This window comes from Grus americana, chromosome 16, assembly GCF_028858705.1.
Source record: "Grus americana isolate bGruAme1 chromosome 16, bGruAme1.mat, whole genome shotgun sequence".
Taxonomy (NCBI): Eukaryota; Metazoa; Chordata; class Aves; order Gruiformes; family Gruidae; genus Grus; species Grus americana.
The window spans coordinates 16677255-16703990 of record NC_072867.1 but is presented as its reverse complement, the minus strand read 5'-3'; the positions used below and the strand labels follow the sequence as shown (position 1 = coordinate 16703990).

Here is a 26736-nt window from a genome sequence, read left to right as displayed (position 1 = left end):
GCTTGATTTCACACTGATCGACGTATAAGAGCATTTTCCATTTAGTCTGTTTTCCACAGCTCTTCTTGTTTCAAACCTGTTCTCCTATTTTCCGTTCACTGGCTAAAATTAATTGTGCAGATTTGACCTTGTAACCTGGTTTAGAGCTGTCTGGCATTTGCTGGAACCAGAAATCACTGGCATCTCCATTTCCTTAATTAGTTTTCTGGGCTGGCTTTTTTTTTTTTTTTTTTTTCCCTTTTTTAATAAACTGCGCTGAAGCACACTGTCCACTGTAAATCAGATGGCATTTATAGCAGCACTGCAGCGGAGCAGATTTGCTGTTATCCCTGCCATCCCTACAGCCTGTATCTTGGATGCCGTTCAGCATCATTTTCCCGTAGCTCAGGGTCTGCCCACCGCCACAGATGATGGATTTTGTATCGTAAGAGGAAGCAGCAGGTACGGCAGCCACCGCCACCTCCCACTATTGCAGCCCGGTGCTTTTTAAGTTACAAAGCCGGGATTTCATTTAATAGCTGCTTTCAAGGCTCGGGCTGCATTCCGCATGCACTATAGCAATACCCAGACACACTATGCCACCTCCCCTTCTCCTCGTGGCGGGGGCCGGGGGCTGCCCGGGCAGTGCCAGGGACGGTCCCGGGAAGGAGAAGGTGCCTTTCCTCGAGAGCCTCCCCGGCTTTGCTCCGTGCAGCTCCTGCTGCCTCCTCATCCATCTTAGTTCTCCTCCACCAAACAAGAGGGACGTGTTGGACTGAGAAGCAGTTATAATAATACCCTGCTTTTATACAGCAAGATTTATTCTGACAGTTCCCAAAACATTTTATAAGCCGGGAGCCAGGCGGATGTTATGGATAAGCCTCGTCAGACCATTTTGTGTCTACTTGAAATATGCCCACCATTTCAGTGTTGCAAAGCTCCCAGATTCATCCCATTTAATGAGCACATGCAATTGCCGGGGCCGGTGAAACGGTGATATCCAGCCAGCTTGTGCCGGAGGACGCGCTGTTTAATTACCTTAACTCCAGATAATCAGCTCCTCCTCTCCCGGGCATGCAAGGTGAGTTGCAACGCGACGGGGGCTGTGCGAGGGCGGTCGGGAGGCATCAGCGCGCACCCAGCCTTGCTGAGCTCAGGGTGCCCTGGGTGCAGCACCTCTGAACACGCCAGACTGATGCCGTCCTCCCCCTGGCAGCACCGTGGCCCCAGGGAAGGGCCAGGCGGGACCTCACTTGGTCACCAGAGCTCCTTTAGCAGGAGCTAGTACGGGAAGCGGCCCCCGGGCTGGCTGCTCGGTGATGCTAAGGGACGCCCAGGCCAGCAAACGCTGCTCAATGAGGCTGCGTTCCGGCCCTCACCTTCTAATTTAACAGGAGCAGCTGTGTGTGCTTTTCCCATTATGTGCACTTCAATCACTGCCACGGACATATTAGAGAATGAAAAAGGATTTGTTCAACAAATGTGTCTGGGATGGAATTTCTCTGCAAAGAGCAGAATCTGATAAACTGCTTTTCTGGGCAGTTGGAGCTGCTCCAAAATTAGCCCTGGTTAGTTTGACTCTCATGAAAATATCAGCAAAAAGTGGATGCCTCCCCTTGCTTAGATGAGTCTCCCGTAGAAAAGCGAACAGCTCCCGCCCGCGGGTCCTTAGCGGGACCGGCTGCCGCCTACATGGTGCCCGCAGTCCCAAAACCCTCCTGGCACCCAGCGCCTGCTGCGGCACACGCCGCTGCTCTGACGGGTGGCGTTTGGAAGAGACGAGGGATGGAGGGCATCCCAGCCAGCCGCATGCGTGTGAACAACCAAGCCGTTGCCCTGTCCACGTGCACGCATTCACGGTCCCTTTTTTATGGGCAGCGTTTCGAGCCGGGGCACGGCCAGCGAAGCGGCTGGGCTGGCTGGGAGGAAGCAACAAGGAGAGCGGAGCACACTCCTCCCCGCCGGCATCCCCTGGGGCGGGCACCGTCCTCTTACCTGCTCACACAGGGTGCCGATGAGCCCTTCCAGGTCCCGCTTCTCGTGCAGCACCATCTGCTTCTCCTCGTACTCCTGTTCCAGCTGCATCTCCAGCTGCCGGAGCTGTGCACAGGAGACAACCCCAGCCACGCTCACAGCCCGGCCGTCCCCTGCCAAAGCCCCACGCCCCGGCAGGGCACAGCCACCGCCATGGCGGGGAACCGGCCGGCCGGGCAACCCCGGGAGGGGCACGCACTGAAGTCTCCCGTCACTGCAGCCCGCGATGGGGACCGGGACCGGGCCACATCCCCCGGCACCGACCTACCCTCTTCTGGCAGGACTGCCGCACGTCCTCCAGCTCCTCGTCCTTGTCCTCCAGCTCCTTCTGGTGGATCTGCTTCATCCGCTCTATCTCCAGCTCCAGCCTCTGGTGCAGCTGAAAGATGAACGCGCAGCGGTTGCGCACAACCCCGGAGGGACAAGGGAGGTGCAGGATGAACGCCCCCAGCACACCCAGCCCCAGCCTGGCTGGGGGCCACGCTACCTGCTCCAGGTGATCGACGGCGGCCGTTTGCCGCTGCAGGTCTTTCTGCTGTTCGGCAGCGCTGGCCTCCAGGTCCCAGAGCTGCTTCCTGAGCGCAGGCACGGTGTGCGTGTCCAGGGCGCTGGGGGTGCTGAGCTCCTGCACCCGGCCGGCCAGCATGGTCACCCGCTGCATGAGTCTGGCCGCCTCCGCCTCCTTCTGCTGCTCGGCAGGGCAGAGCAGGGGGTCAGCAGCCGAGCCCCAGCCATGGGAGAGGGGGCTTGCACGTGCACCCCGCTCTAAAAACCCGGATGGTTTTCCACAGCATCATCAGAAATACCCGGGAGCAGCAGCGGGCAGCCCCCTCCCTGCACCGGCAGCCCCATGCCCACCACGAGCCCCAGGCAATCCTTCGCTTCTCGGTTTTGCTCGCTCGCCCCTGACCTCGCCTTCCTCCTCCCGTGGGCTGTCCCCGCAGGGGTCCCCCGCAGCCGCTGCCGCCGGGGGTGGCTGGCAGCAACATTGCGGCTTCCCCCTGCCCCAGCACGCTGTGCCGCTGCGGGGGGCTTGGTGGGCGCCTGGTGCAGCACTGTCCCACGGGGACACAGACCTGCGGCTTCCTGCAGGTGAGATTGCGGGTAGAGGTGCGAAGAAGAGCACAAGTGACTCCAGTGAAAATGAGGGTGGGCCTAATTAGCTAAACCATGGGATGGGTATCACTTGTAAGAAATTATAACCTTTCCTCTGGCAGAGGACAATGTATTTAAATAACATCAGACACGTCCTAGAATGGCACTAAAAGAAATTGGAACCAAGTTGCCGGGTTTGTGCCTGATTGCCTGTGCTATAATTGCAAAGATAATGGCTTTGCTCTGAGAGCTGCTCCCAAAACCGGACATAATGCAGCAAAGTGGGATATTTTCCGCTTACCTCTAAGCTCTGCTGAAGTCTGCCCATCTCCCATCGGATGCTGGTGTTCTCCTGTGACACCTTTTCACGGAGGCTCTTCTCAAAGGCAGACTCCCCCAGGGCCTGGGCTAACTGCAGGTCAAACCTGGAGAGGAAACGCACGTTACCTCTCCCGACAGGTCTGCGACGGCAGCACGGCTGCGTCCCGGCTCCAAGGCAAGCAGGGAGACAGCCTCAGCCAGCGGCCAGCCGCTTCTCCTGGCACTGGACTTTCCAAGTGCTTTTGAGAGGATGTAAAAAAAAAAAAGCCTGTTGTCTGCAAAGTGCTGCCATCATTTTGTGAATCCCTAATTACTCTGCACAAGTGCCAGCCGCGGGAGGCGTTGAGCAGCAGCGATGTGCACGCAGGCGGGCGCCAAGAGCAGAGTGCAAAAACCTGCTGCAATCGGCTGCTATGGACCCAAAATACCCCAAAATGCGCCTGTCCGCAGGCAGCAGCCTTCTGCCCCCCATCACGGCAGCAGCTCCATCCCCAGGCCCGGCCGGGACTCTGCCGCACCGAGGGTTTGGTTTGAGCTCAGGAAGCATCGCAGCTTCAGAGCAACAATCCTGGGAGCTGCATCTCAGCACAGACAAGCAGGAAACACCGGCAACGAGGTGTAAATGAAAAGAAATTATAAAGAAAGCAATTGGTGATTTCCCGTTTTCTGTGCCTGCTTGGTCTTGGTATCCTATTTTTGGGCAGAAAACCCAATTCCTTCCCGGGTACCAAACAGCAGCATCAGAACACAGGGCTCCTCTCCTCCACACCAGGTGCCCAGGTTGCCAGCAGCGCTCCCGGCGTGGGCACGTCTGTGCCGAGGGCACGCTGCAGCCTGGGACACCCTGGCACGAGGGTCCCCACACACCCCACGACACGGGAGCCAGCGTGCTGTCCGAACCCCAGCTCTCCCCACGATGCCACTGAGCGCTGCACGGGGAGTGATTTCTCTTATGGAAGCGTGTTACACTCACACAGCAATGGGATGTAAAAATAACCTCCCGGCTTGGTGCAACCTCCAGCAGTCGAAGTAGCCAGAAATAGCAGCCCTTCCAGGAGCTCCTCACCCGAAGCCAGGCGGGGACCTCCCTGCGCTTGACCCTCACGCTGCAGCAAAGCGAGGAGCGTGCCTGTCCCTGCCCTCCCGCCCCAGCAGCCCCAGCCCTCCCAGGCGCTCCCGCCAGCCTTACTTCTTCTGCCGCTTCTCCAGCTCGTGGCTGCGGCTCTGCTGGCTCTCGGTGAGCACCCGCGCGTCCTCCAGCTCACAGGCCAGCCGCCTGCACCGCCGCCGCAGCTGCTGGGACACCTTCTTGGCTGCCTCGCACGCTGCCTGCACCTCGCCGAGCTGCGGGCAGAAGCCGCGGTGAACGGCGGAGAGACCCTACGGCACACGAACCCCACAGCTGCTTCCCGCCCGGGGCTCAGCCCCACTCCGGTGCCGCGGGATGGTTCACCCAGAGATCTTGCACCAAACAAGGGCAAATTTAGGTGCCCTGACCCCTCGCACTCCAGGCATCCTCCTGTGTGCCTGCGGCATCCCAGCCCTCCTGCTGAGTCAGCAAAGCTGCCCCGGGGCAGACGCCTGATCCCGTTTCTCTGCGAAAGGCAGGGGAGATCCAAACGAGCTGGATCGAGCTGGATCCCCCGAGGATTCGCATCGTGTTTGGGGCAGAGAGACGTGCGGAGCTCTCACCAGCCAGAGAACGGAGTCATTAAGAAATGACTTTAAATAAGCAAAATCTCGCATTAATGAAGCCTGTAATTCCAAACTAACTATCTGAAAGCAAATGGGCTGTTTTGCTTTACCCAGGCTCCTAAGACTGGGCTGCTTTTCTTATTGCTTTTTAATGTACCATGAATAATATTCATTTCTTTATTTTATCCTTATGGGAAGTGATCTGACTCCCAGGCACTGCTCCGGGAAGCACATTGGCTTTTTCCTTCCTTGTGGCACAGCTCGGGAACTGCCAGCTCTTTACATTAGCAGCTCTTTGCATGACAGATGGTGCGAGCACAACCCTGTCCAATGCCCAAAAGCCAGATCAGCACCAAGACCCCCCCGCTGAGCCCCTCCCCACCCCACAGCTTCCCACGCTCTGCTCACGCTCACGCTTGACCAAGGTTGAATTTTGCCATGTTCTGGTGCAAAAATGACTTTTTAAGCTTGACGGAAGCTTTGGGGTATTTATTCTCGAACCAGCAGAAAACAGCCGGTTTCAAGAGCATCAGCAGCAAGCGGCTGCATTTCCAAGCCTCAGCCCTGCGAAGCTTTGCCTGGCCAGGAGCACGGAGAGGACGCCCGGCTCCGGCAGCAGCCCCGCTCCTCCGTGTGACCCTGGGGAGCCCCTGTCCCCTCCCACGCCCGGGGCCGGCAGCGCTTGCCTTTTGCTGGAGCCCCATCCTGGCGTCCTGCTCGGACTCCAGCCGCTCCTCCAGCTGCGCCAGCCGCTTCCGCAGGAAGGCGATTTCCGTCTGCGCGCAGTCAAAGCGCACTTGCCACTCGTCCTCTGCAAACGGAGAGACCCAGAGGCGCTGGGGGGGTGTTCAGGCCTGACCACCCAGGGCTGCCCCAGCTCGCATAGCACTTGTCCCCCTGCCTTAGGCAAAGCGCGTGTGCTCATGTCATCCCGTCCCACCCTGTCCCATCCCATCCCGTCCCATCCCACTTGTGTCTTAGCAGCCTCCTCATCACTCCAAAAACGCTTCAAACACGCTCCGAGCTGCCGGGAGTGCCAGGCAGTGCCAGCAAGAGCTGGCAGCACCCTCAGGCAGAATCCCTGCCTGCATCCCCAGCCCCGTGCAAGAGCCAGAGCCATCACTGCCAGCTCCCGCCAGACAAGCCATGCAGAATGACGGCGTGCCGTAAACACACCAGGGTGGCTGGGGGAGCAGCACTGCTTGGCGGGGCAAAACTTCTGCCCATTGCAAGAGGCTTCGCTGCCCGCTGGGGCTGGCCGTGCTGGCCCCGCAGGTCAGGCTGGATGCCCAGAGCATGCATCGCCCCCGAAGGCACCCCCCTACCTCCTCCAGAGCCGCTTATCTTCATCTCACGCAACTGAACCAGCTGCTGGGCCTCTTCCAGCTGCTTTTCCACCGACTCCAGCTTCTTCTGCACTTGGTCGTGTTTGCTCTGGGGAAACCCGGGGAAGGAAGGGAGCAGCTCTACCCGGCTCCAGGGCACTCGGGTCCAGCAAGACTGTGCTGAGAGCGTGGCATCGCCACCGGCACGGCCCGACGGCTCAGGGCTCTCCTACCTGCAGCTCCTGCAGCTCGCGGGCACCCCGCAGCCTCTCTGCCCGCTCCCCGTCCAGGGTCTGGCAGGCGACGTCACCCTTGTATCGCTCGTCTGACAGCTCCGTCGTCAGGTCGATGATCTGGGGGGGGGGACACAGAGTCAGGCTGGGCATCGCCATGCACGCCAGCTCGGGGGGGCCCGGCCAGCCCGCACCGACCCGAGCATCCTGACTGCTCTCATTTGGCAGCTGCCTATGCTTAGGGGACAAGGAAAGTGCACACCGTCACCCACCAGTGTCACCAGTGGGAACCCAGGCTCCCATCGGCAGTGCCCAGCAAAGAGCAACCGCTGCTGGAGCCCGTGGCTGCACCCCTCACATGGCTGCCTGTAGTAAGGCAGCTGCCTGCTACAGCTGCACAGCTGGCACCAGCAGCACGCTGCCTGAACTGTGCTGCCTGCACTGTGCTGCCTGCACCTGGCTGCCTGCACCTGGCTGCAGGCAGGGCTCATCAGATTTCCGCACCATTCTAGTCGATTAGCATTAAGTTTCATTTGAAACAACAAGCAGATGAATGAAGGGGGGAATTATTAATCTGGGGAATGAATTCCACTTCTCCCACAGCAGAGGTGAACGTGGTCTGTCCCGCTCATGCAGCCGAGCGAGGGGCTGCAGCGGCGGCAGGGCCAGCAGGAACACGCAGGTGTCCAGTGCTCCTTTCCCTCCGACAGCATTTTAAGGCACTTCACATTTTGCAGGCGTTCTACACAACCTCTTCAGGGGGTCAGACAAACTCTGTAAGTAAACTCAACAGTTTTCTGTCCCTGGGGAGCTGGCATTTTTCTGGGTCTGTCCTGAGGCGTTAGCCTCACCCAGCAGTCCCAGCATCACGGGCGTGACTTCATTTTTAACACAGAGCTTAAGATAAATCATCTTTAGCTGCTTCCCATTGAGCAGGGGCTCCCTGGCCCTGGGGGCTGTTGGCACCGTTAACCAGAGCTGCAGCGTTACATCTGGACACAGCTGGGCAGCGCAGCGTGCCTGGTAACCCCAGGGCATTTCCAGCAAACTGGGGAGCTCCTTCTCCTCCCAGCGCTTAATGAGACCCCAGCTGCAATCGCACAGGAGCCCGTGCACCCGAGGGGGGACCCCACACAGGACCAGCGGCCGGCAGGGGATGCACGTGGTCCCCAACACACCTCCAAGTCCCCTCCGACACGCACAACGGGGCGGCCGCGCCGGCTGCCCCAGCAACTGCCACCCTGCGAGCACCACACACGGGGTCACGCTCGGAGCCAGGGGATGGGCAGGACGCTTCTCCTGCGCGCTGTCTCCTTGCTATTGGCATTCGTCCCATTACACTTAAGTCACTTCTGGTGTCTGCAGAGGTCGGTGAGACTGCCAGCCTGGAGAGCGTAACGAGAGCACGATACATCTGCACGTAATTTCCCATTCTAATTGCACCCTTTTGTCAGCAGAAGGGATCACGCTCACACTGCCGCTGTTCAGCTGCATACGCCACGCCGGTGGCAGCGCGAGGTGACGTCTGTCCTTGTTGGAGGGGACACGAGGCTTTCCCTGGGGACACCCCTGGGAATCCCCCATTCCCAGGGCATCCAGGCCGCTCTCCAGGCACAGACCCCGGGGGCACCCATTGCTCTGGCGGGCAGGGTCCCACCCAGCAAGGACGCTGCAGCGATGCTGGGTCCTGCAGTTGGGCACCGCAGCCCGTCCGGGTCCGGCACAGAGAACCACCTCCGGCTGCGGTTACTCTGCCGGCAGCTCGGCAGCTGCCCCTGGCCACCCCTCTGCTGACCACGGCTCCTCCTTCTCCGATGTAATTAGTGGTTATATTTATCCAGATATGGCTTAATTTCCAACTTGGCCAAGCGGGGCTGTGGCAAAGGCTTTTTTGGGGCTCTACCTTGCTTTCCAGCTTCTCTGTGGTCTGCCTGAGCTCGCTGCATGCCTGCTCGGATTTTTCCAGCTTCCTTCTCAGTGCCGCCAGCTCCTCCTAGGGAAGATTGCAAAACAACACACGTGAAGAGCTCCAGCATCCTCAGTTTATTTATGAAAATCTCATTTTCTCTTAAAAATAAGTGGGAGAGACATAGCTGCCTTATTAATAAAATTTACTAGGCAACTTTGAAGGCTGCTCACTGCAAATTGCCGGGATCTACGGCTCCTGACATGAATTTCATTGGAGGGAATGTCAGCTTTGGTGTACGTACAGAGCACAGTTTATGAGAAAGAAGCAAACCTCAAAAGCCTGGGATGAACAGCCAAACATCTGAATTTTGCTCGTGGAGCGTTTCTGGGGCCCTGGCAGGCTATCACAGAGCGGCTGCAAAGGCACATTGTTTTCTGTGATTCTTTTTCAGGCAGCCTGACTGTAACTGCAGAAAGAGCTGCTCGGTGCAGCCTTGTTCTGCTTTGATGTCCAACACCGAGCAGAAGCAGAACGTGCAGAGTTGTGATAAAACCAGAGGTTAACGGGTGATGGGGCCTGATGGCTCCCAGGCGGGTTTGGAGAGAGAATCAGAGGCTTGGGCAGCTTTTATTTTGTCTGAACCAGCCCAAAAACATCTTGTTAAAACCTCACTAAGGCAAGAGGAGGAGCAAGATGCCAAGAAAGACGGACTAAGAATTTAGCGCAGGCCTCGGACGGTGTGGAGGGGCGAAAGGTGCCTTTCCCGGGTCAGCAAATGCCCATTAACGTCTCCCATCCCCAGCGGCAGCGCGGGGGGAAGGCAGCGCAGCGCTGTGCTGGTGACAGCACCGAGCACAGTCCCCTGTGTCAAGGATGCGTTTGGCTGCTCATCATCCGTCACCCCACGGACTGATGTGGGGCATCTGTCCCCAAGGGGCTCAGCTCAGCAGCCCCAGCCCCAGCCAGCTGGGGGGGGCACAGGGGCAGCCACGGCCCTGGGACAGGGCTCCGGCTGCGGGGACACGGTGCATTTCCTACTGTCCCTCTAAGGAAGGAGAGTTATTTCTCCCTCCACAGCTCTGCAAAACACATTACTTGGGGGAAAAAATGCAGTGCTGAGAACGGATGATGACTTCTGGATGGTCAGCAAAACATCTCTGCCTTGGCAGAAGTGATTTCCAGTTTGACTGACCCACCGGGCAGAGCCCATAAAGCATCCCATCCCATCCCATCCCATCCCATCCCCATCCCATCCCATCCCATCCCCATCCCCATCCCCATCCCCAGGTGCATACTTCTTTTGCACGGAGCTGCTCCTCCGCGAGGTTAACGCTGAGCAAGGGCCGCACGCGGCTCAGCAGCTGCCACCAGGGCCAGTGCCTGACCGCCTGGAAGACCACCAGGTTCTTCTGGATGCAGCGGATGGCGAGGCGCTGGATCTGTGGGGAGACACGGCCAGCAGTGCCCCTTGCCCAGCCACGACCGAGCCCACCGGGAAGGACCAGGCTGGGGCACCGGGATGGAGAGGGATGAGGCGGTGGAGCAGCTCTGCATCGCAGGGGTTGGCAGTGCTGCACCTTATGGCTGCCCACGGGGCAGGGCAGAGTGGGTACCCTTCAGAGGAGCAGCCTGCTCCACTCAGAGCTGTAATTTGGATGCTCTGGGCTGTATCACAGCAGCACCGAGCCTGTGCTTTGGTGAGCGCAGGGTACCCATGACCCGTGGGATAGATACCTTCAACCTCTTGAACTTCTGACGGCTGAGGAAGCCCTTGCAAGCAGCCTGGAGCAGGATCATCTTCTGGGCTATCAGCTTGTCGCGCTGCTTCTCCAGTCTGGAGATGACCCCTGGCTTCAGGAAAACCTGACAGCAAGCAACAGAGTTACGCACCCCCAGGATGGGGTCTGAAACTTGCCCGCAGCCAACGGGACGTATTTCTAGCTCAGACCTGGCAGCCTCGCCCAACACCTGCGGGAGACCAAAGGTCCTTGGACTGGCCAGGACCAGCGAGTGCAACCACTGCACCAGCCTGAAACGCTGGGCTGGAAGGAGACTCCAGCCCTACCTGGCCAAACCCACGACACACCTGGCTGCCCCATGCCACGAAGGCACCGACCTCCCTGGGGACACCCATGGGACAGCAAGAGGGAGCTGTGTGCCAGCTCCATCCCATCCCCGAGCCTGGCAGTGGGACGGGGTCACATCTCGGAGAACACCTTCCTCGCGCCCCTCCATCTCCTCTCCTGGGCATCGCCGAAACGGGGCGTGCGGGGCTGCCCAGGTCCCACTGACTCCCTGGGGACTGGGCTGCCGAGTGCCCTTCGGGATCCCGCCCTCGCACTGTGCGCACACAGGCGTTTGCTCTCTGTCCCTGCCTCTTCTCACTGCTTTTTGCCATAGGCATCAACCGTCACAAGAAGCTGCAAGCCCATGAAACTCTGCCCTTGGGCCAGTGCCCACTTCCCACCCGCTGCATGGACGGCAGGGCTGCCTCTGCTGGAAACACCGGGTTTGTACGCCCAGATACACACGTAGAACAGCAAAGATGCCAGTTTGCAATAGGAAAAACAGAATTAACCACATCGTTTTCTTTAACTGAACTTGTCACAAACACCTCATAAATGATATAGATTTGCTGATGCCATCAAATTTAGGCTGGTATTGATCTCCCAGAGTGCAAGACGTCTCTCGGTCATTGCCTGGCGAAGCTCTCAGGATATGGGACCAATCGCTCCTGAATATTGTGCACCATTTGCATAATACAGCTTTAATAAAAACTGAATTACACTTGTGAAGCCGGTGGCATACTTAAAGAGCTGTGTTTTAAAGATGCCAAATTGAATCAAAGAACAATTCCAAGGAAACTCACTTTCTTGAGATAATGCTATGATTGCTCCACTACCTATTTGATTGTCTCATTAATGTCTGTATTAACTTCACAAGCCAGTGAGTTTTAGAAGCTAGTACAAAATCAATGCTCAAAGCGATGGCAAAACTAACTCCTCTATAACAAGATGTGACTGGAGCTGCTATCGCGCTATTGATTAAGTACAAGGGTTTCATAGAAGAGATAATTGCAAACTGCACTGTGCAGGATAAAAGAAAGTTATTTTGCTCCACAGAACCATTTCATGAATTCTTTCTTTATAGACTCCAAGAGCTGAAGGCAAGCACACATGCCAAATTAATCTTTCTTTGAGATTATCGCATTTAAGTTCAAATGTTGTTGTTGCGACAGCTCTGGTACCTGCAGCTGCCTGGCTCAGCAGCGTTAACCCCAGCCTACCAAAACCAGGACCTGCCCAAGCCCCATTTACTCCCACCAGACAACAAAGGTAATTAAGAACTTAAATGCCACGCGGGGCTGGATTTTGACAATTAGGTACACAGTTTATCCAGGGTAATGCTTTCAAATGCGAATTGGGAGCCTTCAGCTTTGATTTTCGGCAAGGCTTGGTTTCCCAGCCTTGGGCACCGCGGGGAGCAGCGCAGGAGAGGGTTTCTCCCCAGTTTGGGAAGCTCGGGCAGCTAGCAGCACCCGCCTGGTGCTGTGCCCATACGCACCGAGAGCAACGGGGAGCAGAGACCGGAGCCGTCGTACCTGGCTGCGCCCTACGGCGACGCTCTTCTTCTCCAGATCCAGTGCCTGGAAGAGCTCCTCTATGGCCTGTGGAGAAGGAGCACATCGCGGAGTTGCTCGGAAAACATTTATGCCCTGGCATGAGGCTGCCGAAACGGGGCGCAGAGACCCCCAGTCCTTAGGGGCACCCAATAAGGGTGCATCCAGCTTACAGGCACCCAGTAAGGGTGCATCCAGCTGTGCTCTCGCTTCCACCCCCCCATGCCAAAGCACACCCTCCCAGCCTGAGAGCAGCCTCCGAAACGGCTGCCCCAGCCCCGAGTCCCGCTGTGAGAAGGGCTTTCTGCCCCGGAGGCTTTCGGCAGGATGGGGAGCGGAGATCTGTAGCTGCACGCAAGATTTCCCCCCTTCTGCTGCCGTCCCTGGTCTGGAAGGACCCCACTGCACGGGCAGCCAGGGAGGAGGCTGCTCTGGGGAAGGCAAGAGCCCGTCCCGGCACCGTCCAGCCGGGCTCCAACTGCGCCGCTCAGCTGCGAGCCCCCGGCGCTCCCCTCCTGCCCGGCTTGCCAACGGCTCGGCCCACGGAGCCGAAAGCAGGGGGGAAAGCACCGAGTTCCCTCCTCAAGCCCACCAGCACAGGGCCAAGGTCCCGCAGGGAGGCAAGCAGGAGATTAGTCTTGAGTCATAGGAGAACCTGAACTCAATTAATCTGAGCTCTGGACCAATGGAACATAACAGCCAGCAATACCACACATCTCCCCAGGGCAGCAAACACTATCTGGACAAATGGATGATTTGAAAACCCCAGAGCTACAGAAGCTGTAACAAAAATCCTCCACTAATACTTCGCTCCGCACAACATCCTCTGGCTGCTTCACACGTCTCCTCCACAAAGGACAAACCCACGTGAGAAATATTCAGGCACAGCCCTGGGAGCACCTTGCTGCAGCAGAAACGCACTCCAAGCCCTCGCCAGCAGCCGTGCACGCACCGGGGCGAGGTGGGGACGGAGCGTGCGAGCGCACGGGGGTATGGAGCACCACAGTGCACGAAACCAAGCGCTGGAGGCGAGGAAGCTCCTGCGGCACTGCTGGGACCGGGGCCAGGCGCAGGGCTGCGTGGGACAACCCCATCCCACCCGTCACAGCGGGGCCGGCACGAGCACAGGGTCGGTTATTGCTGCACTGTCACCCTCGCCGCAGACCAGCACCTCTCGTGCTCCAGCTGCCAAGTTAACGCAGCTTCCCGGGAAGCGTTCTCCAGCTAACAAAACCGCGCGGCAACAAGCTCCAGGGAGGATGGGATTTTTCAAATCCCCTGCTTACACGCTGCTGACGAGGCACCCTCTGCCTCCTTACAGCATTTAATAACAATATTGACCTTTTCCTACTGTCAAACTTGTCTTATTAAATCCCGAGGTCTTAACTGAATTTGCACACGCTGGCTGGCAGTTTGCACAACAGAGCACGTGCCCATGTTTAATTCATTTCCTCTCGGCTCTTCCCGGCTCTCAGTGCTTCTCAGCTCGCTCATCGTCTGTTCCTGGGGCAGAGGTGGTTCTCCCCAATTTTTGCTACAAATTTATTATGAAACAAATAAAACCAGCACTCTCTGCCTTCATTCCTGAGCTCCTTTGACTTTCAGGCTTCGTGGGATGGGGCGAGGAGCCGCCCTGGGCTGCTGTGTCACAGGGGGCTGAAGGCAGGTGACACCCGGTCCCCAGGAACCTCCATGCTCCCAGCTCCGTTGGGTCCCTGGGAATGCTGCCAGGCTTGTCCTCAGCCAGCTAGTTTTTGGGGAGGAACGGGGTGCCGCTACCCCAGGCCAGAGCAATGCATGGATCCTGCCCTCCACGTGTGCCTCCAGTCCCACCGTTTGTGCCCTGCCCTGCAAAGCGAGACCCACCAGCCACGCAGCCAGAGGACCGAGGCACAGCCCTCAGCAAGCGGGATTTGCAAAGCCATTTCCTCTTGAGTATTAAAAAGTAGCAATAACAGGCTTCATTTCCAGGCTGATTTCTCCAAGTCCTCTCCACGGTGCAATAACGTTGGCAAATGCAGCCCACGCCAGGCATGTTTACTGCCTTTGCAAAAAACGTCCTCAGGGGGAGAAACTCCGGGACGAAGAGCCGAGCTTGGCTGCTTTGCCAGGAAGAGCCGCGCCGGTTGCTGGAGGAATCCACGTCCGTCCGTGCACTGCACGAGGCTGCTGCACCCATGCAGGATGCAGCCCCACTGCCAGATCACGCCTGGGCATTGCTCGGGAGCTCCGACCGCCCAGAGCCCGAACCTATGGGCTGGCCCCGCAGACTCCCAAACCCAACCGCCATTTCTTGGCAGCACTGCGAATTCCGGTGTGCTACCCTGAGCCTTGCTGAGCGTGGTTCTTCTCCTTCATCCCTAGTTCCTGAGGACAGCCTCGTGTTTAAGAAACCCCCGGACCTCCATTGACAACCCTGCTACCACAGCTCCTCAACAGCTGTCCAGATGTGCGCTCCTACCCCTGGCGGGTCCTGCAGCAGCAGAGCAAAGGAGCATCGCCCACAGCTGTCGGGAGACGCTGGAGCTCGGCAGCCCGCTGACCTGCGGGTATCGACCCTACAAGCCGTCAGAGGAATAACATCAGCAACGCTGAATGCCGGGGCGAGGCAGGGACTGGGAAGCAGCTCCTGTCCCAGGGCGGGGAGATGCTGGCGTGACCCAGCCCATTTGGAGACAGGACAGCCGGGCTCACGCAGGGTACAGGCAATGCCAGCGCAGGGGCTGCCTGCAGCGAGCTCCAGAAATTGCTCCTCGTTGCAAAGAAAGCCCTGATCGCATTGGGGAGGGCTGGAAGTGCACAGAGCTCCATGTGAGGCTCTCAGCCCACGTTCTCCAGGCCAGCCCGACACACACCTTGCTCTCGTCCGGCACCTCGTAAGCAGAGGTGTGCTTCTTCATGACGTCTGGAGCCAGGACCTGGAAGCGCCTTCGGAACTGGGTCAGGAGCAGGCGATCCGCATACCCTGGGGGCAGACAGACATCGCTGGGGGCCACGCCAGCCCAGGGGCACGTAGCTTGCACCAAAACGCTGGGGAGGGAACCGGTGCTGGGGGGCTGCTGTGAAGGGTGGCACATCCTGCACACAGCAAAATGTATCGCGGGTGGTGGGGGCGGGGGGAGCTGCACTTAGCGGAGAGAAACCCCTGCAGCAAGGGCAGGGCGGACGGAGCGGAGAAGCAGCAGAGATGCACTTGAGGAGGCCAGATGCCATCCCAGCACCTCGTGTCATGCAGGAGATGCCTCTGGACCTCCTGCACGGGTCCCTCTCCCTTGGCATGGACCGTGACCGTGGTCAGTGCGGGTCCTGCCTGATGCACAGATGCTCCAAGGGGAGCACGGGGGAACCCCGCTGGAGCTGCAGCTGCCGTGCTCAGGCTGTGCTGCCCGGCAGCACCGCAGGCTGCAGGCAGGAGAGGGGTTGGGAATCCCTGCAAAAAGCAGCAATAAAAACTTGGGGGCTCTCTGAGAGGGGGCTGGCAAGAGGCAGATGATGAGCAAAGCGCGGGAGGGCTGAGCCGCTGGCAGGGCAGTACCGGCAGGTGGGACCGGCACAGCGTACGGCAGCGGCAGAGGGCTGGGACGTACCGACGCGGTGCAGGCGCAGGGCATCCAGGACCTGGGTCCCCTCCAGCTGGGCTCGCAGGGTCGGCACGTCCAGCCGCAGGGCTGCGTCGGGCGGTGTGGGGGGCCGAGGGCCCGGCCCCTCCATCCCCGTTCCCGGGAGGAGGCAGTGGACAAAGTGCAGCTGGGACCGTCGGAGCAGGTTGGTGAGAGCGTCCTGCAAGGAGAGGTCAGCGAGGATGGAGGGGGGCGAAGGGGCAGCACACAGCGGTGGTGGTGGGAAACACTCCCCGTGCACCCGCTGCAAGGTGTCTGGGCAGGTAAAGGAGTCATCCGCAGAGCCCGCAAAGCTCATTGCATGTCAGGAACAGCTTTGGTCAGAGCGGTGAGCCCGAGGCGCGGGTCTCAGATGCTGAGCGGCACTCTTCCTCCTAATGTCCCACGTTTTGGGTTGATGGGTTACAAAAAGCTGCCAGGGTTGAGGGTTGCTGGGCAGGGGTCTGCAGGGACAGCCAGGCCCACAAAGCAGGCTGGCCGGGGAGTCTACGGAGCCTGAGCCTCGTCTCCCGGAGAGAGTTTAAGCACCTAATTATGGCTGAGATCGGCAAGAGCTTGGCACGTGCCCAGCACGGAGGGCTAGTCTACTCGTCTGAGTGCTTAAGAGGATTAAGCGGTGGCACAGCAAGGTGCACGTGTAATCTGCTTTATGATTTGTTTGCCTGGGATGCTTTCCCTGAGCGACAGCGGTGCTGGGGAGGCTCGTGGCCAGCCGCGGCCAGAGCAGCATCCCGCGCCAAGAGCCCTGCGGGACACAGAGCCGCACTGGTGACCCCAGCGGAAGGTACCTGCCGGGGGTGCAGGGCTCCCCGCTAAGGAGGAGCGTGTCTAAGGCAGGGTCTCAGCGTGAGGTCAGGACACAGCACCGCAGACACCCCGACCCGCAGCCACGAGGGTCCCAGTGCCCGCACTCACCGCCTGCAGTTTGAGCTGAGCACACACCGACCTCTTCTTCACGGCTGCGAAGCTGCTGGCGAAGGTTTTCCTCACGCAGCCGTTGCGGTGCAGGACGGCCTGGGAGCGTCCCTCCAGCCCCGCCACGGCACGGCAGGCCAACGGCGCCCGCGAGCGCGGCAACACCAGCTGCTGCACGGCGGCTCTGTCGGGGCGAGCAACAAGGGACAGCGGGGCTGCGGCGGTGCGGCACCGGGGAACCTCTGCTTCCCAGCCCTTTCGATGGGGATGCAACGCCTGGCACCCCGAGTTTGGCATTGGTGCTGCCGCAGGGCACCCGGCCACGGAGCGGAGCAGAGCAGGGTGCAGGGACCCCCCCCACCCCTCTGGTTCGGGCACTGAGCCATTCACCACTATTAAAACTTTCCTGAATTGAAGCCCGGAACAAAACGAGCTGGGAGTGGTTAAGCAGGAGGGTAAAATCATGCCGTGTGCAGAGATATCTGCAGCAGCTCGATTACATTTCATTTCCAATTTAGGTTACAAGGTTCCTCGAAGCGGTGGGAAAACCTGCGCAGGGGAGCTGCCCTCGGCCGGTGATGTCTCGCAGCCCTGACCCACACCAGACACCCAACCCTGCGGTGCTGCGGAGCCGAGGACATCACAGGGTCCCCCTGTGCCCCCCACCACCCCACTGCCCACGCCTGCCGGAGGGGACGCCAGTGAAACGTCAACGGCACGGATCTGCTGACTCAAAGATCCCAGGCAGCGCTGACGGAAAGCTGTTCACCGCAGCATTATTCACCAGCTCGCTACCGCGATCACAACACGTGTGTCTGGCTGTCAGTCAGCCCAGGGGCGATGGCTGCAAATCAAATCACTTGCCATCCGCTCCCCCACCTTAACTAAACTCTCAAGATTCTGACAAAGCTGGGTTGAAAGCTGTGGGGGTTTTTTTCTGGCTTCCTTGCCCCCCGGGCAGAGCTGGACTCAGGCAATGCAACACCGGTGTCGGCAGGTGCCTGGGGCTGCCCTGCCTCGGGGTCCCACGGCACCCCCTCGCACTTACACCTTGCTCCGCTGCAGCACCTGGATGGCGTTTTGTGCCGAGAGGTTGAGCTTGGCTTTGCTGACCCAGCCCGTGAGGTCGTAGCGCACGGGGTCCGTGCCCAGCTGGTGGCAGATCTCGAAGTGCAGCGCCTGCTCGCACCGGCGCATGTAGCCGTCCCCTGCGATGGCACCCCAGAATTGCCCGAGAAGAAAAGCCCAGTGAGATATTTAATTTGCTGCACGGTTTCTTAAATTTCCCAAGCTAAGTGGTGATGCCAAAGGACGGGCAGCTGAGCTGACCAGGACTCACCCTCCTGATCGGGTCCCTTTGTGGCGAAGTAGGAGCACAGGCGGTCGAAGGCAGTGCCGTCCCCGGAGCCTGGGATCAGCACCTCCTCGTCCAGGATCCACAGCAGCCCCCTGCGATCAGCACCCGGGCTGCTGGGCAGCACCTGCGGCTGGCAAAGGGAGATGGCCTTCGGTGACGGGGACGGGGCAGGAGGGCTGCGGGCAGCCGGCTCCAGCCACAGCCATGCCAGCCTGCTCCCACCTCGCCCCCCCTCTCTGCTCAGCTGTGTCCCCTGCCCCAGACCAGGGCGAGGAAACCCTCCTGGCCTGATCCAACTCTGGACATCCCCCATGGGACCCCCACAGTCACACGGTGTCCCAGAGGGGACAGTCATCCCGGCTCCGCAGCCAGGCTGGGAGGGGTGCCCGAGGGCTCGACCAGGAAGGGTGCTTGTATTTTAAAAAGCCGAAAAGGTCCTGGGTGATGCTGTCCCCACCCCTGCAATGCCCCGGGTCGCTCTGTGCAGAACACACCCCGAGGTCCCACTCTGCCTCCGAAATCCTCGCTCCTCCGAGCAGGAGGATGCTTCACGCACGGCCAGAGCAACCAGCCCCCACGGTGGCCAGGGGACAGGTTACCTGTGAGGAGCTCAGGTCGATGATGGACAGCGTGCCCAGTGGAGAGCGCTCTGGAAGATCAAAAGACACCTCAACATTTTCCTGGAAAACATTATTTAAAAGCTTGCTTCAGTCACGGTCTGGCATCCGAAAGCCAAGAGGAGGTACGTGTGCATGGAGGGGGAGGAAGATGGTGCGGGCCCTGCTCCCGCTCGGCTTTGTGGGGATCCAGCGCCGGCAGAGCGGAGCAGCCACCGGAGACACCTCTGCCGCATCTGTCCCCGTGGGACCACCGCACCAAACGGGCCTCTGCAGCGCTTTGTGGATGTCAGGCAAGCTGCGTAAATCGTGGATATGATAATAACTGGAGACTTCACAAGAAAGCACCAAGGAAACAATCAATTATTCAATTTGCAGCTTGCAGGCATCCTTTCCCTTTCTCAGCCGAGGACTTCAGGCTGCGAACCCCCGGCTGCGGGGCTCGCCCACCACCCGCGGCTCCAGCACCCGCTCCGACCCGCCCCGTGCCGTGCCCTGGAGCGCAGGAGCCCCGGGGAGGGGCAGGGTGAGCACGGCTTGCTCTTGCTCACGTATGAACCGGGGGTGTTCAGCAAGAGCCGTGGCTTTGATGTCTCTCCATGGTAACACGATGAGATTTTGCTCAGGGATTCGGGTTTGCAGCCTGAGCACGCGGGTGGAGCAGAAAGCAGCAGCGGGGCCCGAGTCTCTTCCTACCGAGGGCACGTGCCACCATCACCCCGTCACCCCCACATCTGACCCAGCTCTGGCAGTAAATGGGTCACTGGGGCGCGGGCTCGCAGGGAAACGGCTTGCGTCAGGGCAGCCGTCCTCAGCCAGCAGCAAAGCCAAGGCAAGGCGAGCCCGCCGAGCCCGCTGCCATTTCAAGCTCGGCCAGTAACTGCATATTCATCACCAGCGAAGAGCGCGTATATACTTACTTGGCGCAAGTGATGTGTGAATATTAAGCCATGGGAATTCAACTATTTTCCCAGGGCCAGAGGTATTAAAGTAACTTCTGCAAGCCTATTAAGTTCATCTCTGCCTGTAGATTTTTCAGCAGCTTATTTCTGCAATAATTTATCATTTTCCTTTCTATTCTCTATTATTCATCACCTGAGGAAAAACTCCGCTGTGCCAACAGAAGGGCGCGCAGCCTGCTGAGCTGGAACAAGCCTGCCCAAAGAGATGCCCAGGCAGCCCGGCAGTTCCAGCACATCAGGAATACTCAAGAGGATCTGTGACTGGGGGGGACGAGAGACCCAGCTGAAGGCTACTGCTCCACACAGAGCCCTCATTTCTGCAACACCCCTCCCGTTAAAGCTGCTGCAGTGTGTTATTCGGTCCCACCACGGCAGGACACAGGGACCCGTTAAGCCAAAGGCAGCCCCGTCCCGAGGTGCTGGGCAGCTGCTCCCCGGGACACCGCTCCCAGCTCCTCACCTCTCTGTACCTCTCCATTTCCAAAACAAAGGTTTTCTCGTAGAAGAGAGCCTGCAGCCGCTCGTGCACGTAGTTGTGGCAGAGCTCTTCAAAAGTCGCCGCTCGCTCGCCCCGCTGGTGCCGCGGGTTGTGAAAGCCAGGAGTGTCCACCACCGCGATGGAAGCCATGGAGAGGTGTTGGGAGGAGAAAGACCTGGGGAAAGAGTCCCACACACCACAGGGTTTTACCCACGGATGTGCCTCAGCCACGGACACTGCTCCCACCCCCCACATGCATGTCCCTGGGTGGGCACCATCCCACGCAGCAGTGACCAGCCCAGCGCTCCCGTCTCCCCCTCTCCCAGCATCTCCGGTCAGGGAGCACCCGCACCTCCTGGCATGGATCATGTGCTTGTCCTTTACGTTTCACCCACCTCTTCTTCGATCTACTCAAGCCAAGCATCTCCTCCCAGCCTGGATGGGGACACGTGGCCTGGGCTGCTCCTGACCTGCCCTAACGACCACTGAACGGTGGGGTGGGACGAGATGCCGCCCTTCCCACGCTCGACCCCGTCCTGGCACTCCAGTTATTTAAAGTCCTACATTTTCATCCAAATGTGTTAAGTTTGATGGAAAAGCTGATTTGAAAAGCGGCTAAACTGGCACGTGATGCCACCACTGAGGACAACGTGAGCGTCCGAAGCCCCGGCTGCTGTGCCGCACCGTGCCATCTGCGGCGTTCAGCTCCTGAGGAAATCTTTAATGGGAACTGCACGTGTGATTTGAGAAGCAGACATCAAGGGGCTTTTTGGGAGAAACAGAGATGTTGTTTACTTCTTCAAATGTTGCTTGCAGCTATTTCCAGTATTTCAGATAAGGACAGCAGGGGAGTCTCACCCTAAGAAACCTCCGAGATTGTTTTTAATGCGTATTTCTGAAACAGCCGTTGCGTTGTGTTGCTTCACTGGCTGCAGTGCTGCCCCTTCCCCAGCCCCCCCGCCGGCAGGGCAGCCCGCTGCTGCTTCGGCGAGACTAAAGGAGATGCATTTCTCCTCGACAGCGAGGCACCGAGGATGCCAGCACCTCCATGAAAGCACAGGGTTGAATGAAGAAACAAAAGTATATTTATGGATTGCTTGCAGAATTTCATAGCAGCACCCTCCTGCAGCCGGAGTTGAAAGGATTCATGTTCACCATCAAATCAGTGAGGAAAGAGCGTTTTCATGGTGCACTGAAACGTGCCTTTCACGTGGGTCATTCTTGCAATGGTTTAATAGGCTTTGGTCGGCTGGTGTGGAAAATAAAGCCAGGCAAAACAAAGTTGCCTTTAAGGGGAAGTGGGGACCTGGGACACATCCCGAGTTAATGCTCTTATTCAGGAGCATCAGCAACATTTTGCTCTTCCGTCAGCCCTTAGAGCACCATCAGCAATTTCCCTTTGGAGTGCGGTTGCTAGGAATTGCAATAAAAATGTTCAACTGCAGGTTAAAATAAACCTGCAGCAACAACACAGAGTATTTTTGGGCACCAGCTTTTATGTGGATGCTGACTTCAACAAACTGAGTTGCACATCAGAACTGAGAAAACGGGACGGTTTGGGGGCCTGGTCCTTACCCCGGTGTTAAATTATTCCATTTATCCAAATAGATCATTTTGGATTTAAACCACCTGAAGAAAGAGCCACATAAGGCCACAGAGGATGTCCTTCCCATCCTGGCTCTCCAGATGGAAATGAGGAAAGGGAGGACAAGCCCCGCACCAGCACCCGGCAGCAGGATGCAGCCGCAGCCTCAGCAGCCACTCTGGTGCCGGACCCTCTAACTCTTGACACCTCGATCCCCTCCTGCGATCAAGCTTTTACGGCGCAGTGACTCCTGCCACGCATCTGCAGGGCTGGCTGTGGGATTCCCTGACTGGTTCATTGCTCTGCCCGTACTGGTAACCTTGACTGCAGTCTGCAAAGTCACATCTATTATTAACGGGAAGCCGGGCTGCTCCTCTCAGCACCGCGATGCCCTGCTCTCATCCGCCCGCGGTGCTGCCTCCCGGCAGGCGGCTTGGCAGCTGCAGCAGAAGCGGTGCCAGCCGTGTGCTGCCGGTGCCAGGTCTCCGTGCCAGGAGTGGCAGGACACGTGCTGCCCCGTGCAACACCTGGATGCGCAGGGACTGCTGCTCCGTGCGACCCTTCGTCCCCGGGGCCGACGGCCCGCAGAAGGTCCCGAGGGCCAGCGTGCTCTCCCTGACAGAGATTTTCATGTGACTTTCTTTTTCAGCAGGCAGCAGTCACCTCTCCGGAGAGCCCCCAGCAGAGGTTCCTCTTTGCAGCCCCGGAAGGAGCCAGCACCCCCAGCACCCCCAGCGCAGCGCCCGGCGGCTCCGTACCTGTTGATCAGTGAGACGACTGCGGCAAAGAGCTCTTCGTAGAGACCCGAAGCCATCCCCTCCACGCACTCCACACCCGTCATCTTCGGCCCTGGCACAGGCAGAGAGAAGAGCAGGCAAAGCCACATCATTTATTTCCAGCCCAGTTCAGCCCACGCGGAGCCGAGCCAGGGATTTCCTTGCTCGCTGGGCAGGATAACCCAGGATAACGCCAGGCACAGCATCGCACCGGTTACACAAGCAGCACATATCCACCCGCCTGCCTTCAGCCCCTCTAGTGCCTCCTGCCTAACGTACATTTAAGAAATAAAACTATCGCCACATTAAAGGCCAGTTCTGCAAGCTCTTGCTTTTATCAGAGTAACTTGCAGGGGCCTGGCTGTAACTCTGCTGCTGAGGACAAGTCGGGCGTGGAAAGGCTGACCTTAAAACCGGGCGATATCTCACGCCACGTGCACGCTGGATCTCCCTCCATGAATTAGATCCATCTATTAATTTGAGGTTTATTGTGGCTCAGCAGCAGCTTGTCTAGCAGGAGCACAAGCCCCTGCCGTGTCCGGGTCTCCTTGCAGGACACGGGTGCACGCAGCACAACGCCAGCACGGCTTCATTTGTGGGCACGGGAAGGATGCCCCCACTGGTGCCCTCCTGGGTTGGGGGGTCCCCCCTTTTCTAGGGAGAGCTCTCACAGCATGTAAACCACATCGCTTATCTGCCAGCGGCGTTATCTGAATTCACCTGATCTTGGGGTGTCCCTAAGGAGTGATGGCAGGGCAGCTGTAGAGCTGAGGGTAGCTACGTGACAGAGCAGTTAATAATTTAATTAACATGAACATACTTCAATGGACCTCGCTGCCTGAAAAGAGAAGTCTGGAGCAGCACAGAGCACACAGCGTTTCCCTGTCACCCGTAAAGGAAGGAAAAAGGGACGCAGCATCCCGGTACCTGCCGGGCTCTCCTCCGCCGGGGGCAGCCGGCTGCCTCGTGCCGTGACCTGCGCCAGGATCTGCTTCAGGTGGTGTTTGAAGACGGCGGTGGTGAGCTCCTCCAGGTCGCAGCCCAGCACCTCTGCGGCGTTGCTCGCACACTCGAATTTCATGAACTGCTTCCTGCCAACTGGGGAGGGGGACGTGGGGGCACGAAGGGCTCAGGCAGAGCCAGCCCCAGCGGAGCTGCGTGCAGGCTCAGCCCCTCCAGCAAACCTCCCTGCCCACTCCCACAGGCAACCCCCCCTCAAAATCAACATCAAAATAAACCAAAACCCCAAAGGACTGCTGTTTGCAGCATGGGATGGGGAGGCGGGTGGGGATGCCGTACCAGTGCATCCCAGTTTCCTTCCACCCCCCCAGCAGTGCTGGGTCAGCCCTTCCCTCGGGTCCCTAACGGGCACTTTCAGACCCGGCACTGCCCTTGCTGACCTGCTCAGAGCAACGACCCCGCGGACCTGGACCTGGGCAAAGCAGGCGGGAGCCGCGCCGCGGGCATGGAGGGGGCCTCTGCCCCCCAGCAGCGCTTGGGTGCTTGGCTGAGACGAGGATGCAAACCAGCTATAAATCAACCCACATCAAAGACGGTTTCCACCTCGAAGGCATGGCTGCTGGGAAGAGTTTTAGCATTACCTCACTGCCCATCTGCACAACGTCGCTAACTGAACCGAAAGGGTTTTTTCTCCTTAAAGCCCATCCACCTCCTCCTGCGATCCCTTCTCCTTCAGGCACAGCTCCCATAGCTCTCCCTGGGCACCGGACCTGGCCTGGGCCCACCCGGCCCCCGCTCCCGCAGCGTGCAGAACGTGGGGCTGCCCTCCCTACGCACGTGCTTCTGCTAACAGCTGTAAGGATGGTCTCAGCTTTGCACGAGACATCATATTAAAGGCTGGCTGACTCGAGAAAGGTTGACAGATTTGTCCCTTGGGCAATCATTTAGCATAAGGGGACCTTTTTTCATTTGTTTTTTGGTCAGAAGATAGTTCAAAACTTTAAGGATCTCAAACTGATGCATTTGAACCTATTTTCCCTGCTATAGTGCTGCCCAGGAGCTCAGAGCATCCTACCTGCCCAGCGAGGCAGAGGGGACACTCGCTCCCAGGAGATGCTTTGAGGCGATTCAGGGCAAGTCCGGAACCAGGTGGCCCATGCGGCCACCCAGGCTGCTGCTCCAGCGAGGCAGCAGTAACGCGGTGCGTTTCAAGAGCTTCACTGGAGCAAACCAGCAGCTGTGTTGATGGAAGCTGATGGGATTACGAACCAATCCCTCAAAATCCCGGATCACCTTCCTCAGCCCCAGCAGTGTTTGCTGTCCCCGCCAGCCCGAGAGCAGCGCTCCTCCCAGCGCCGTCAGCAAACAGAGCTGGCACGCATTATTTACATCCAGCAATAGTGATTCCAGCTTAACGATTAAAATCGATAGGGAAGCAATCTGCGAGATAAATCCTTTTACAAATCCAGGAAGGAAAGGTGCTGCGGAGGCAGCCGGCCGGCGCACGCTCCGGAACACGGCGGGGGGGTGCAAGCAGAAACGGGAGCAGGTGAGCAAAGTCACCCAGAGACGTCTGGGTAGCGCTTTTAGGTGGTGATGGGTGAGGAGCTGGCGCGCAGGCTCACGGCTAAGACGAGACTTTAAAATACAGCAGGTGGGTGGGGGCAGGGGAGAGGGTTTGGGATGGAAGGCAGGAGGTGGCCACATCCTGCCCAGCCCCACAGGGGACCAGGGTCCCCTGCTCCCTGCCGAGGTGATGCGCAGAGCAGCAAAAGGCCTCGTTCCCCGGGGCTGGGGGGCTGCTTCACAGCACACCCACGAGTCATCTCCCCCTTTCCCTTTCCCTTTGATCTTCTCCCATTATTTTTTATTCTGACTGAAGGACTCCAACATCAAGGGCTGTGCTGGAGCAGACAAAGGAATTGCCTCAACATTCTGGGCTTTGATTTGTTTTGTTTTCACTCATTTTCATCTGGGCTGGCTGGACAGAGGCTGATTCCTGTCAGACAGAAGATCTCTGCATGCTGCTGCACGCTGGGGAGCAGAGGGGCTGCGGGGCTAGGGCTGCACAGACCTCTCCGCCAGCCGGGCTCCTGTGGCCAGCATCCCACAGCGCCCGCTCCAGCATCCCACACCACCCGCTCCAGCATCCCACTGTGCTGCTCCACCATCCCACTGTGCTGCTCCAGCATCCCACACCGCCCACTCCAGCATCCCACTGTGCTGCTCCAGCATCCCACAGCGCCCGCTCCAGCATCCCACACCGCCCGCTCCAGCATCCCACTGTGCTGCTCCAGCATCCCACACCGCCCACTCCAGCATCCCACTGTGCTGCTCCAGCATCCCACACCGCCCGCTCCAGCATCCCACTGTGCTGCTCCAGCATCCCACACCGCCCACTCCAGCATCCCACTGTGCTGCTCCAGCATCCCACACCGCCACTCCAGCATCCCACACCGCCCGCTCCAGCATCCCACTGTGCTGCTCCAGCATCCCACAGCGCCCGCTCCAGCATCCCACACCTCCCACTCCAGCATCCCACACCGCCCGCTCCAGCATCCCACTGTGCTGCTCCAGCATCCCACACCGCCCGCTCCAGCATCCCACACCGCCCGCTCCAGCATCCCACACCGCCCGCTCCAGCATCCCACACTGCCCGCTCCTGCATCCCACGCCACCCGCTCCTGCATCCCACGCCACCCGCTCCTGCATCCCACGCCGCCCGCTCCAGCAGCCCTGAGACAAGTGAGGGGCTCTGCTCAGCCCAGCCTGCCGCAGCGCAAACTCTTTCCAACAGAGTAATTGCAAGTGGGGAAACCAGTCACCCCCACTGTGCTGCTCCAGCGTGGCAGAGTCCTGCTGCTCCGGGTAGAGGGGGGCAGCACCACATTTCACACCTCCACAAAACCAAACAATCGCTGTCTGACCAGCATGTGTTATCAGAGGCTGGCACGACGCTGCCCGGCATGTCGGCACCCCCCAGACACACTCCTTCCCCCCTTAGTGCTCCCCAAATTTTAACCTTGCTGTCAGCAGCTGGTGTGTGCTGAGTCAGCAAGTCTGGGGGCACGGCCACTTCCGCAAACCCCGCTGTGCCTGCAGCTTGCCCAGCTGCGGATCTGCCCACCCCGCAGCCGCCGGTCCCCGGCAGCCGCCCCGGGAGAGGCCAGGCACCATTTCACACTTCATAAAATATAAACAGCGGCGTGCAGCCCTCCTGGGTGTAATGTGCCCATTGTAAAACACGCTGGCTTTA

General features: G+C 58.9%; 1 protein-coding gene across 1 annotated transcript in view; it reads right to left on the bottom strand.

Moving 5' to 3' along the window:
* Nucleotides 1–26736, bottom strand: part of MYO18B (myosin XVIIIB) — a 74950-nt gene that overhangs the window by 31463 nt on the left and 16751 nt on the right. The window contains exons 13-33 of the mRNA XM_054844693.1: nucleotides 23448–23618; nucleotides 22503–22593; nucleotides 20142–20334; nucleotides 18702–18782; nucleotides 18085–18232; nucleotides 17794–17953; nucleotides 16746–16929; nucleotides 15798–15990; nucleotides 15066–15175; nucleotides 12193–12258; nucleotides 10326–10454; nucleotides 9887–10030; nucleotides 8586–8675; nucleotides 6683–6802; nucleotides 6450–6558; nucleotides 5811–5935; nucleotides 4619–4773; nucleotides 3410–3533; nucleotides 2501–2701; nucleotides 2282–2392; nucleotides 1975–2079 (exon numbers count right to left, since the gene is read on the bottom strand). Coding sequence (XP_054700668.1) covers nucleotides 1975–2079; nucleotides 2282–2392; nucleotides 2501–2701; nucleotides 3410–3533; nucleotides 4619–4773; nucleotides 5811–5935; nucleotides 6450–6558; nucleotides 6683–6802; nucleotides 8586–8675; nucleotides 9887–10030; nucleotides 10326–10454; nucleotides 12193–12258; nucleotides 15066–15175; nucleotides 15798–15990; nucleotides 16746–16929; nucleotides 17794–17953; nucleotides 18085–18232; nucleotides 18702–18782; nucleotides 20142–20334; nucleotides 22503–22593; nucleotides 23448–23618 — 2810 coding nt within the window. The remainder of the gene's footprint in view (nucleotides 1–1974; nucleotides 2080–2281; nucleotides 2393–2500; nucleotides 2702–3409; nucleotides 3534–4618; nucleotides 4774–5810; nucleotides 5936–6449; nucleotides 6559–6682; nucleotides 6803–8585; nucleotides 8676–9886; nucleotides 10031–10325; nucleotides 10455–12192; nucleotides 12259–15065; nucleotides 15176–15797; nucleotides 15991–16745; nucleotides 16930–17793; nucleotides 17954–18084; nucleotides 18233–18701; nucleotides 18783–20141; nucleotides 20335–22502; nucleotides 22594–23447; nucleotides 23619–26736) is intronic.